This window comes from Neopelma chrysocephalum, unplaced genomic scaffold, assembly GCF_003984885.1.
Source record: "Neopelma chrysocephalum unplaced genomic scaffold, ASM398488v2 Primary Assembly neopelma1_25, whole genome shotgun sequence".
Lineage (NCBI taxonomy): Eukaryota > Metazoa > Chordata > Aves > Passeriformes > Pipridae > Neopelma > Neopelma chrysocephalum.
The window spans coordinates 10,611,802-10,625,556 of NW_020897694.1; the positions used below are offsets into that span (position 1 = coordinate 10,611,802).

The window sequence follows — 13,755 nt, forward strand, 5'->3', positions numbered from 1 at the left end:
CAAATACCTTTAATATCTGGACTTGTTTAGTTATTTGCAAATGTTCTATCTGAAAAGGTTTGTTGTGCATTTTGCATGCTCAGTTTTGTGATACAGAAAACATGCCCACTCGGAATTTGACTGAAATGATTTAATTAATAACCAATTATTAACAACTATTTTGATTATAAAGACCAGCACACCCAACTTCACTTATCATGAGTAAATTCAAGTTTTTAGTCACTGTGTTTCAATGCCATTTTCAGTTCCGACATCCAGTCTGGGTCGTCTTCCTCAAAGTCCCTAAAAATAGATTTCAAAGTGTTATTTTGCAAAGCAAAATACAACTTTATAAATCTTTGCCTTTTTTTTCCCCATGAAAAAACTACCCAATAACTAGGATAAATTATGTTAAAAATATCAGCGCAAGAGACATATTTCCTGCACCGTTGTGATTTAGGAACCAAAAGATGTTCTCTTTGGAATTTAGTAAAGTAAGTTTTATCAAAAGCAAAACCAAATTCATATACTAAGAGACTGAAAATGTGTTGATATTGACAGCCTGCAACTGAACTACAGCAATACATGCCTAAGCAGTTCATCTGCTTAGGCATGTTCATCTGACATAAATTGAGACTCTGAGAATCCAAGAACTACCCCCAAAACATACACACATCTGTAAAACACAGTATTTTTGTTCAAATGTGTTGATTTTTCACTCCGCTCTTTCAAAAACACCAAGTGGGTCACTAACATAATCACAACATAGAATTTAAAACGTTTCTATAAATATGTCTCTATAAGTAGGTTCCAAAGAGATTTTATTGCATGACACATGAAAATTTAGGAAGAATAATATACAAATGCAGCAAACATACCACTAGGCAAGTGGTTTTGCCACTGGTTATCAGATTTCAAGGTCAGAGTACAAAGATTTTCATACAAGAAGGTTTTGCACTTTACTATGGATCTAACTTCAGCTCAGGCTTTCATTTTTTTCAAAGTCATCAGCAAATTATTAGCGTATTTGCTAACAACAAGCATCCTGTTTAATCTTCAGACCATCAGTAACTATAAATATAGCAAATAAAATCTGTAAGATAGCAAATGCTACTAAATTTCATTATGTAGGAGAGAGGTGGACTTCAATGCTGAGAATAAAACTTCTTTTTTCAGGGGAACGTTGTTTTGGGAAAATCACTTTGAGGAACCAAAGAAAACAAAAATACAAGGGTATCATTTAGACATACGTGTCATCCTCATCAGATCTAGGCTCAAGTCTCTCAGAATCTATGACAACATCTTCATGTTCACCATCTACTTCATCAGATGCTTCAGTTTCATCAGAAAGTGGACCTCTTAATATATTTTCAGAAGCTTTGAAAAAGTGAAAATTAAAATGTCACCAAAATATTTTAATTTTAAAAATAAACCTAATAAAAATATTAATACAATGTAGTCTTTCTAATTTGTCCCCACTTTGTAGTAGATTCCAGGTGAAGTTGTTACCTATTGTAAATGCAGAACAAATATTTGTGGCTGTGCACATCTCCAAGCTGCATCTGTCTTCAGCTGTACCATTTTACCATCCTGCCCTCAAAACAGGGCATTGCTGACTTAGTGGAAGTGGATTTACCTGATGGGGCTGCAGCGTGTTTATTGCATCCCCCTAACACATACACCAGGCCACTCAGCAGGATGGAGGACACTTGGCTCTACAGCATCTGCATTTTAGTCACAACATCATTCAGCTGTTGAGCTGCAAGTTAAAGTCCATCATAAAGAGCTGTAATGGAGATGTACAATCACTCATGAATTCTAATCCTGGCTTTTTGTAAATCCACATCTCGTTTCATAAACTTAAAAAAACCCCACCCAACCTGCTGTGATATGAATTCAAGTGCACAATCTCTATATATGGGGGCTATGTATGAAAAAAAATAAAAAGGGAAAAGTCTTTATTAATAAACATGTTTGTATAAATGTTTGCCCACAAACTGGGGATTTACCTGGCTTATAAATTGTGTATGTTTTAAATGCTAGGCTGACATCTGCATTAGTGAGAATGTTCATCAGAGTCCGAGGAGTTTCCTTGTTCCATTGCTTACGTGGCTTTTTTTCACAGTAGTTTATAACACCACCACCTGGGTAGAAAATATTCATAAATACTACTTAGCTAAAATGGCATTAGCAGTGTGGATTACACTGAAGATCACATTCAAGAGACAAACAAAGGAAGAAGAGAGTCTAGGTATTTCCATCTGTAGCACCACTGACCTTTCAAAAAACTAAGGTTGACACTGTCAGCATTAAAAGGACAGCAAGTTACAGAAAGGTCACAGTGGAACTTTTTGCTGACAGGGAGCTAGCAGAAAAAGGCTGAGGGGTGTGAGGAGTCAGAGTCTCTGCAAGCTTATGTGGTGGCTCTATGAATCTCACAAAATGGAGCCTGAGGCCATTTTTGTGCCTTTTTATAGCAGAGCACCTAAATACACGCGTTCTTCTGTCCTTTTCCCTTGTTGTGCATATAATTATCATGTAACATTCCTACCACAGCTGGGGAGTTTTCTGACTACTTATATTTTGACTATTTATTTCCACAGCATTTATTCACAGTTCCTTACAATACATATCTATAATCACATTAAATAATTATAACAATTGCATAAGTGAGGGGCATTTTAAAATTGAAACATTTTTCAGAAGAAATCTCATGTTAAGTGTTTTAATTAAAAGCTGTAGATGTGAAAGAAAAATCTCTGCCTCACATGTGAGGTACATAATTGATAGTTATTGTCATTGACCTTATCTGGATGTTAATGACAACAGCAGTAGAGGTACAGATGTTTTATGCTTGCAATAGTATCGTGCAGTTGAAAGATGGGCAGTTCCATTCTGCATCAAATGAATTTCTCATTGTTACCTCCATGAACATCATGTTAAAAGGAGAATTGTAGGGTAATTTCTTAGTCATGATTATAATTTTAGGGTTGCTAGCATTATCTGTGGTTTTCATCGCTCTTTGCAATTCTCCTGTCACACAAAACCACAAAGAAATTCTCTTCAGCACAGTGGACTTTTTGGTTGTTAATAAAATATTTTAAAATTAATTTTACATCACTTTAAACATGTCCTGTAAAATTTTGGCCTTTAAACTCTATAAAGAATCATTGATATTACTTGAACTAAAACCACATTTAATCAATTCTTACTTTCAGTCTCTTCAGGTGTAAAACTGGAAGAAAGCAAGGAGGCATTTTCCAGGACATCCAGTACAGTATTGGATATCCTTTCTTCCCATTGCCTTCTGTGGACAGGTGACAAATCAATATCTCCTGCAAGGAAAGCAGATGTTTCCAATGTAATTGTAACAAAAAAAGGACGATAACAAGCATCTAACTTGATTCTCTGTCCAGATTGCCCTGTCCAGGCCAAGTAGTACTAAGAGTACAGCACTTAAGTAGCAGTGATGTTTGATTCTATGGGTACAAATCTGACTTGGTAAGAGCTCCCCATGCATTTACTCTGTTCCAAATGTTTTCAAACAAATTTTTTAATACTTTGGCCAAGATAATTTTTAAAATATTTTTTTTAACATCTCCGAGGAGCAGTATCAATCAATGCAACTGCAGAAGTAACTGGTGGTGGAAAGGTTTTCTACAGCTTCAGGCTTGCTTCTGCTACCTGTTTAAATGGCTGAATCATTGACATATAGGTATCACTACACAGAAGGAAGTGCATCAGCCTTAAAACTGTAAAACTTACCCTCTTGCTCAGACTTCCTTTGTTCCTTTGTGCCTTCACTCAAACCCTCAGTAATATTTTTCCTTTCTAAGGGGCTACGATTGCTACTTTCATCTTCTCTTCGCTTTAAAAAAATAAAACTGCATTAATCATTATCCTTGTTGTGGAGAAAAAACAAGCAGTAATATTAACATAACAGTTTTGCTATAAAATTGCTGGCCTAAAATCTGAAGACCCGAAAACTAAACCACTGACACCATGAAACCAGTTGCAATTGCACAGTATCTATTACTGCACGGCATTTCACACTGCATGCCCTTTTTTGACAGATGATCTCAGTTTTTGAAGCTAAGCACACATGTAGTTACTTGATGCAATTTGTGTTTTGGTTTGGTTTTTTTTACATTTAAGAACAGAAGCAATATAAGGATAAATTATTTATATTCCCAGGGAAAACAAGATGCACCCAAATATTAAACTTCTCAGACTGACAGGCCTATGAAAAGGAAAAAAAATAAGCCCCATGGCAACACATTTTTAAAAATATACCAAGTACAGCTGAGTCAGGCTGTGCTGTAATGTGCCCATAGGCGACATCTTGGCTACCTGTGACTTAATTCTCCTCACCTCAAATCTCACATGGGCCCTAAAACCTGGTGAGAATTATGTTCAGACTAGACTCTTTCCACAGCAGCCTGTTCTCAATGTTCCCCTGAAGCAATGAAAATGCATAAATTTTTGCAGAATCCAAAAACTTAGAAAAACAAGCGTGGATTTTTTTGTTTGGGTTTTTGTTTTGACAGGGATATAAGGAAATGCACATTGGAACTAAACTAAACAAAAAGAGTAGTGAAAAATGCACAGGAAAACTGCAATTTGAACACAGATGACAGCTGATCCAGTAGGCTCATCCATGGTTTAGCATACTAATAATTTTCTATAAGAACTTTTCTATCATATAGAACATTCTTAATTACTAAAATACAAATATTATATTTATATTTGAATACTTACCCTATTTTCTTTCCTATTATTTGAGCTTCCACCAGCCATGACACTACCTGATACATTTAGTAACAGATTGAAGAGTTAACACCTTTAGCAAACATTTGTAGTAAAGTGGCATTCCAGAGGTATGACAGCAATGCTACTGAACCAAGCAATGAAAATTATGTGATAGCTTCTTCACACTTCTATCAACAGAACTCATTCTCAACAGGGAGTCCCTCTACTCTTCAGTTCTAAATGTGTACAAATTTTGGTGTAGCTTAATTTATGCAGAAGAAAAAAATCCAACATTCTCTCTAAAAACTAAATAGTGAACGTAACTTGCTTCACCATATTTTGGGAAGGAAAGAACTCATATTTAAAATACACGCAACAGTTAAAAGTTTTGCTTATTTTAAAATTGAATTATTTCTAGCACAAGTCTTACGCCTAACAATGTATATATTGCAGCTTTGCACTCTACTTACGTTGGAATATAATTTACACCCTTCAAACATTTTCTATATAGCTTCAATAACATTAGATTTTGAAATAATTAAAAGTAGATTTGAACATATAATACTAATGTTTTATAGCTGTTTTAAAGATCTTACATTTCCTAGTCATTTCGTCATTCCCTACATCAACAAAAATGTTGTTCACTTACCCTTTCGTCTTGCTGCACTGCCTTCATGTTTCTTGGTGTCCTTTAATACCTGCTCAAACTCTTTTATCACCTGGAATGCGTATAAAAAGATGGAGGTACTGTACCATTTTTAACTTCCTCAAATTTTATGTTACATTATTTGTTAAAAATAGTCACTATAGAAAACAGCTGCAATATCTAATTTCAGCTGCATAAGGTCAATATTCACCTTTAATTTTCAAAACAAATCCTTTTAAAAACTCAGTTCTCTGAGAAGTCTGCAACTGTATTTATGGCTTTTAGAGTAGGACCTACACAACACATTTTATAGTTATACACTAACAAACTACAAAAGAAAATGATTTAGTACTTAAAATGTAGATACCATTGCTTAAATATAGAGACAAAGAATATACTATACCTCAGAAGGCAAACAATTTTTTATAAGTTTGGTTAAGCAACCTCTTGAAAGAATAGTACTGGCTGATGGACGATCCTGAGGATTTCTCTTAAACATCTGTTTTATTAAGTAATGAAGTTCATAGGAGTAGTGAGATGGTAGTGGATTGTAGGACCCTTTGCATATCTGAAGTATGAGATGTTTCCAGCTATTGGCTTGAAACTGCATTAAAAATAAATGAACATGAGAGCAGAGAGTTTAAGCATAAGGTAAAAAAATGCTGAGATGATTTAAGAGGAGCTTTAATATTTTCTATATAAAAATGCATAGTATGTATTTTTGTAAGCTCCCTTACTACCACCTGATTTAGCTTCCAGTTTGACAGTTTCAGAGGTGTGAAAAAACAACACTAGTAACTTTTCTCTACATTTTGTAGGGCTGTTGCATGGGCATTTAATTATGTCAATAATGACAGAAATTTACTGAGAATGAAAATATCACAGTGATTAAACCAAATCATAATGAACACTGTAAACAATAATCTTTACAACTGGAAAGCAGATGGGAGAGTTGCTCCTAAAAATTTAGGATTAATCAAATTTTATTTTATAGGAATCAAATTCATCATCAGATTTAAACTGCAAGAGTGAAACAGCAAGCTAGGAAATACACAGACTTTGATTTTAAAAAAAAATATCAACAGTAGCCTACAAAGGCACAAATACCCTCTTGCAAATCTAAATGTTTGAGAACTTCTACCTCCACACAGGAAGTTTTCTTTGGGTACACTCTGCAGGCTTGGCTGCAGAGTACCAAGCATCCACAGTGTGTGGCATCACCTCTGATAGACGATGCAAGAACATGTGTGACCATCACACAAAACCAGACACATTTCAATGCTGCTAAAAAGGGAAGAACACTCCACTCCTTTGAACCCCAGCTCTGAGCTCTGCCTGAATAGCCGTGACACTGTCAAAGCCTTGCCACAGACTTACTCAGGCTAACACACACCCCTGCACAGACGCCTTTATTGCTCAGTCAATACACTCTTGCACAGCTAGCAGCTGCAGCTGAGGAGAATCTTTTGCTGATATACAGGATTTGAACAATGCTCTCAGACATATGGTATCATTCTGGGGGCTGTTCTGTGCAGGCCCAGGAGCTGGACTTTGATAAACCTTGTGGGTCCCTTCCAGACAGAATATTCTGTGGTTCTGTGATTTCAAAGTATAGTATTACCTCAACAAAAGGAAACTGTTGCTTACAAAAAACTATGACAAAATCACCTTCAATTAGGATCTCATTTTCTTGCAAAACAAACATATCCTGATGAGGGCTCTTCTGTTACCCATGTGTCTGTATATAGAAGCCAGAGGAAGTTAACACACAAGAAACATAGCATCAAGACCGTAAAAGACAGTGTCCCAGGAATGACAGAACGACAGAACCATACATCAAGGTTCCCACGGTTCCAAGAGGAGGACAGTGCTTTAACAGTGACTTCTTTGATTTGAAGAATAAGCAAAGGTATATCACTGATGCGAGATACAAAACTGCTTATTGCTTTCTACCTTTCACTGTACTTGCACACAATATATTCTCATTAGTAAAGATTTTGAGTGTCTTTGCCTATATCTCCTGTGATCATCTGGATCCTGTAAAATGCAATGCTCACTGCAACATCCCTGCAGATATCTGGAACCTGCCTGGCAACTGCTGGACTCCTTAATAAGTCCCAGATCACTGATATTGAGGAAAGTTAACCAAAAAAAAAAAATTGTTTTCTAACAATTTTGAAAATAGAGTCTTCTAGAGAAGGGTCCAGTAGGTCCCAAGAACTGCTGAAAAACAGAAGGCACATAGTGGAGGAGGTCTGGGAAGGGTGGAGCAATACTTCCCTCTTTTGGAAGCGGCAGCAAACACATCAGTCAAATCTACAGTACAGCTAACTGCTAATTCAGTTTTAAGGAATTCCAAAACTTTTCTGATAGCCATAAAGCTGTACTTACCGGATGTTTTAGAGTGCACAGCTCATATAGAATACACCCCAGAGACCATATATCACTGTAGATATAGAGAAGGATGAGAAATTTTGAGCCAAAAATTACAATTTAATATCCTGCTTCGAAAAAGTGAGATTCAATCTGTGTACATAACTGAATTGAATAAACTAAAAATAAATGTAAGTAACTATAAAAGACAACACAATTATGCATTTTACCTCTCCAGTGGAAATGTTTTTGCTTATTTTATCCTACCCTGATGTAAAAAAAGATGACTGTCATACAGTTGTAGTTGACTTTTTATTCCTAGGATGTCTCTTAAACAATTTGCTGCAACAACAGTTATCCTTCCACCCTTGAAAGCCTTTGTATTCCATGGCCCCTAACATTAGATGGCAGCCACACAATCCTAATTCTGAGAGCTGGAATTCTGGCCCTGCCAATAAGAACTCTCCTACTGAGAAAAAACCCCATCATTTTCCATCAAAAGTGAGTACTGCCACCTGCACAAGAAGCAACTGATACCTTTCTTGCAAGAGGAGCAGAAAAAACCTGAAGTTCTAGAAGGTTTCTTCCCTCCTATGGAAAATCAATTGGACAACTAGGGTCACAGAACAGATCTAGGGGAGGGAACATAATATGGCTTAGTATTTTGGAGTCTGGGAAGAAGCTGTAAAAACGGTACTATCAAGATGCTCTCAGAAGTTCTTGCATTAGGACCAGAATAACTAGGCTCCATAAATCTAAGTAATCAATTTTGTGCCATTATCCCTACATTATGACTAGCATGAAGAGCTTAAAAATATGATGAGTCAAAAAAAAAATAAGACCAGCAAAAGATGTAAACACATACCTATGTATGTGCACAGATAGGTATGTATTTGTGTGTATGTTTGTATGCATATATTTACTCTCCCAAACAAACAGATGTCTCCACAACAGTTTTCAAACTTCTAAGACTAAAGATATTGTGCTCTCAGTTACCTAACTAAAGAGCAATTTCTGCACCTTCATCTTAAAAAGACTGTAATTACCTCCTTCTAAAAACACTTCAGCTCAGTATCTGCTCTAAACCAAATACAGATAAGCCACAAAGCCAGATTGAGACAGCAATAAAAAACCCTACATCAGTCAGGCATTATTTGTGACCACTGAAAACACAGGTACCTTTTGTTGTTGTATGGCATGCTTTCCCATATCTCTGGAGGTACGTAATAAGGAGTTCCCACATATGTGCAAGCGAAGGACATCGGGCTATTGAAACAACAAAGAAGAAACGCCAGGTGGAAAGCCATGATTTAAGAACTCTGTACTGTTTGTCAATGGTAAAATAAAACTTGACACCACTGAGATCAGTGGAGATGTCCACATACTGTGCAAGAAGGTGTGCAGATCCAAAATCTCCCAATTTCACTTTCCCGTTTTGAGTGAGGAAGATGTTCTGCATTTCAAGAGCATAGATTAACATACTGAAATATTCTTCTAAGAATCATTTCTGCAGAAAACATGGTGGCAATCACTTCTAGTATTTTATCTTTATATTTCCTTTTACTTGCTTCTCCTAATACTTCTACCAAAAAAAAAAAGCTAAGAACTATGTCATGCTCTTTGATTCCATGACACAGAACTATGCCCAGGGAAATGGAAAGCTTATATGGGCCTAAAGTCCCAGCATCATTAGCAGAGGAAGAATCACAGCTTAGAATTGCGTTATTCTCTATGCTGTACTCAAACCAATAAGGTCACACTTTCTTCTGAATTTCTCTCTTTCTGATAGGTAAGAGTAACAAAGAAAAAGATGTGAGGCAAGACATTTAAAAACTGCATAATCTATACACATTTTTTATATTTCTGTTACTGTTTTAAACTATATGCAGTCTGTCACAAGCAATTGGTGCTATCAGCAGTTTGGATATGAAGGATATATCTATACTTAGATAATGGTTACGCCTGCAATATTACATCATTCCATGCACTCAACAGTTTCATTTACATGATATTCTTAGGCCTAAATAAAAAACACAGAACTTAGCTGCCACAGGAAATTATGAAAGAGGGAGTTTTACATGCAGAAGAGGTCTTTATGGCAACAAAACTTGCTCTGTTCACCTTGGATTTTATATCCCTGTGCAGCACACGTTTATCGTGAATGTGCTTCACCGCCAGGCACATCTGCACAAACCAGTGAAGGATCTGAAAAAGAGTAACTAGTAGTCGTAACAGCTCAATGCTGTATGTAATGAACACTAATAGATAAAAAAAATTAGCAAAAGAAAAGCATGTTCCAAATATTTGGGAGTTAAAAGTACCTCTAACATAATGGCCTCACATCAGCATGAAAGACTGAATTCAGGATAAATTATATTTTAATAAGGCAGAAGAAATGTTTATTACCTGTGTCTAGAAAGCGGTAATAATACATAACAATGATGAAGGTAGGGAGTTGCTACGTGGCATTTTATCTCATGGTCATTTTATAAGCAAGTTAATTACAGTTTCATAGTAAATTAGCAAATAAAAAAACCCACCCACCAAATAACAAAACAAAACCAAAACCCAGGTGGAAATAACACACAGTTTCTAAAAAGAAATGTGTTCCTTTTAAAGTACAAAAGAAAACTCCTAAAGATGCAAAGATGCATAGAAAATCTAAATATTTGGTTAGTTGAGATTTCTGGTCCTTTCATTTTAACTAACGTGATGCTTCTAACTGTGGCAAGAAGCAGCTTTCATTCACTACAATGTCCCTTTGAACTTTCTTCTAAGTAATTTTATAGCCTCTCTGATAAAAGGAGTTAATACCTGCTGAATACTTTAAACATTTAATTGCTACATAAAATGCAAGTGTTTAGTCTCTTGGCTAGCTTAATTTATCTTGCCAGAGTGCTTTGTTTACTTTTCATTTGTAGTACATCTTACTGTGCTTTAAATTCTGTCTGAAGTTTCTGTAAAATTCTTATTTAATTGCATACAAACCTGACTGGTTTTCCCACTATCTGCACAATTCCCAGATACAGGCAGCAATTCCTTTTTTAATCCTTTCAGTCCAATTCTTCCCTTGTTCTACTGGAAATTATAAAAGAAATAACTTTCCTATTCTATCTGTAAGTGCCTTTGTTTTATTTAAGGTATCTCACGGTGTTTGCGTATCTATAATTTGGTTTATGCAGCATGTTTCAGTCTACATGAAACAGGATTTCTGGCCCCCTGGTTCAAAACAATGTCTTTTCTTACCATATCTTCAGGGAACAAATTTCCTCTTCGGTGTTTAATCTTTTGCATTAGATCTCCATCGTCACAATATTCCATCACTATATACAGATGTCCATCAGCTAAATTTTAGGTAATTTAAGAATAGTTAGTAGTTTCATTTAGCAGAATAAGTACTTTTTTTACTGTAAGTAATACTTTTTACTATAAAGCTCCGACTACATACTACGTGTTATATGTTACAATAAACATGTATTTTGTTTATAACATGTATTGTAAAAAAAAAAAGAAAGTAATCTTGATCCCTGAGGAGCATGCAACTTGAAACAAATGAAGGAATTTAAATTTTTATATTTACCTTCAAATGATTCTTTATAGGCAACGATATTCGGATGTTTCATTTTAGCCAAAAGATCTGCTTCCTTCCTAGAGTTCTCTATACCAGATGAAGACTGAAAATATAAGTACACCTATATAAATGTCACACTAATAAATTTTCACATAGAAACACAACACACTTCACTTTCCAAAAGGAAAATATTTTTAATAATTATTTTTCAGTTATTTTTAAAAGTCATTTAGAAACCTCAAAGCCCTGTCTTTTTAATCTATGGTTTATTACTAGCTGAAGACATCTTTGAGCTTTTTAGGTGTTTGGATTCCAATTTTTTTTTTTTTGAGAGGATATTTTCCTACTTCAATTAATGACTTTTTCTATTTTAAAAGTGCAGAACTATGTGACAAAGCAGCACACACCAACTTTGGAACAGCTGACAGTCTGCATGAACTCTATATAAAGCCAAGAGCCCAAATACTAACTGAGCCTCAGGCTCCAGAAAGCTGGTGTCTCCCATCTAGTGATTTTTTGCTTATCTAGATGCAGAGAAGATAATCCAAATAAGTGATTACCAGCAATAATAATAATTTCCTCATTAGGCATTGCAGGTGAAATCTGCATTCCAGTGAAATCATGGGCATTGGGGAACAGGGATTTCATTGAAAGTGTCTTCCTATGTGCTGGACTTCCCAAAATGTAACCACGCACTTTCTGAATCAGATCAGATTTTCCTACTTTACTTAGTACCAACAAATCAACTCACAGTTATATAGTAACCATACCATGCAACTGTCTAATATACAAAATTTGCAGCAAAAGTGTTCAGCATTTCAAAAACACATCCACAATTATGATTTTTTAAAAATTTTACTTTTTTTTAAGCAGTGGGTGAGGTGGCATATGTGTCACACTTACCATGGGAAGTCTTATTTCCTTCATCGCATACTTTTGGTCACCGATTCCATGATGAACTAGGAGAACTCTGCCAAAGGATCCCTCTCCTAGTACTTTCAACACTTTGTATTCTTCCATTCTTTATAGGCCCAGGCCCAACACATCTCTTCAAAAAAATCCACAAAATAAAAAGAATGACTGATAAACATGGGTACCTACAACTTTCCAGCATTACCATAATACTTCTATGCACTGCTACCATGATTTTACTGAAAATGACGCCTCCAGAAAGTAAAACTCAAAACTTGATACAGCATTATTGCCGCATTTTTTAAATTTCAAACGCTAAAGCTCTTTGAAAATGTAAATTACAAACCTACAATGTTGCATCTTCTTTTTGTTACCTGCGTTCCTGCAGGTGGTTTCATAACACTAAAGAAAACTCACAGGCACAATAACATAAAGAGCTTCAAGCTTCCAGTGACAATTCTCACCTAAAACACCATAAGCAGGATCAAACTGGTAAAAGTTACTGCACATTGACTTCAACAACTGGAAGATACAGAGTATTTTAGTTGGAAGGGACCTGCAATGGTCACCTAGTTCAACTGCATTACCACTTCAGGGGTGACCAAAAGTTAAATCACATTGGTAAGGGGATGGTGCAAATGCCTTTTAAACACTGACAGGCTTGGGGCACTGACCACCTCTCTAAGAAGTCTGTTCCAGTGTTTGACCACCCTCTCAGCAAAGAAATTTCCCTAAAATCCAGTGTAAAGCTCCCCCGGTTCAGTTCTGAGTTGTTCCCAGTTGTCCTATCACTGCATTTAAGCTGTATCACAGAATCGCTGAGGTTGGAAAAGACCTCTGAGATCACCAAGTCCAGCCTTAAGACTGATGACCACCTTGTCAAGCAGACCATGGCATTAAAGTGCCACATGTAGTTATTTCCTGGAGGAATGGTGACTCCACCACTTCCCTGGGAAACTTGTTCAACGTTAAACAACCATTTCCATGAAGAAATTCCTCTTGCTGTCCAACCCAAACCTCCCCTGACACAGTTTGAGGCCATGTCCTCTCGTTCCGGAGAGGACATGGCTATGGAGCTTAATCTCTCAACACCAGAGAGCTTCCACAACTGCTGAAACTCCCACGTTCCCATTTTCTGCTAAAAACACTTCTCAAGTATTTCACACACAGCAGTGACCTATTCTCCTTTTTTCCCCAAACGTTGGTGGTTTTAAATTGGTTATCAGCGTTCCAAGCATCCCTTTATGTATATGCTGTGCACACACTGTTTTAACGGGCTGATGAGTTGTTTTTGAAAAGCATCTCGGGGCTTGTTTCTACAGCTCCTCTAGCCTGAGGAGGAGCAGCCCCAGCCCGCCCCCAGCCCTCAGGCCCGCCGGGTACTCACCTCGGCGGGCCGCAATCCCGCCGGGCGGAGGTCCGAGCACAGGCCCCGGCACAAACCCAGCGCTTGCTCCACAACCTCCCCACGCCGGGATGCGAGCGGAGGATGGGAAGGAGAACGGAGCTGCCTGGGAAGGAACGC

General features: G+C 36.6%; 1 protein-coding gene across 3 annotated transcripts; it reads right to left on the reverse strand.

Annotated features, from left to right (window-relative positions):
• Window positions 1-118: 118 nt before the first annotated feature.
• NEK3 (NIMA related kinase 3) lies at window positions 119-13,727 on the reverse strand. Of its 3 annotated transcripts, none has more exons than XM_027674440.1 (16): window positions 13,618-13,727; window positions 12,222-12,366; window positions 11,328-11,421; window positions 10,994-11,091; window positions 9,869-9,952; window positions 9,133-9,200; window positions 8,927-9,013; window positions 7,766-7,820; window positions 5,778-5,978; window positions 5,378-5,447; window positions 4,738-4,784; window positions 3,745-3,847; window positions 3,192-3,314; window positions 1,989-2,123; window positions 1,230-1,356; window positions 119-282 (listed from the first exon to the last, which is right to left on the reverse strand). In XM_027674440.1, exons 2-16 carry the CDS (start codon window positions 12,336-12,338, stop codon window positions 216-218), a joined length of 1,476 nt encoding a protein of 491 aa, XP_027530241.1. In that variant the 5' UTR covers window positions 12,339-12,366; window positions 13,618-13,727; the 3' UTR covers window positions 119-215. The 3 variants fall into 3 exon arrangements, 2 of the variants coding, with proteins under 2 accessions (XP_027530241.1, XP_027530242.1); XR_003532823.1 differs by lacking the exon at window positions 119-282 and adding an exon at window positions 1,616-1,738 and having other exon boundaries at window positions 1,241-1,356; XM_027674441.1 differs by lacking the exons at window positions 119-282; window positions 1,230-1,356 and adding an exon at window positions 1,628-1,765.
• Between the last annotated feature and the right edge of the window lie 28 nt (window positions 13,728-13,755).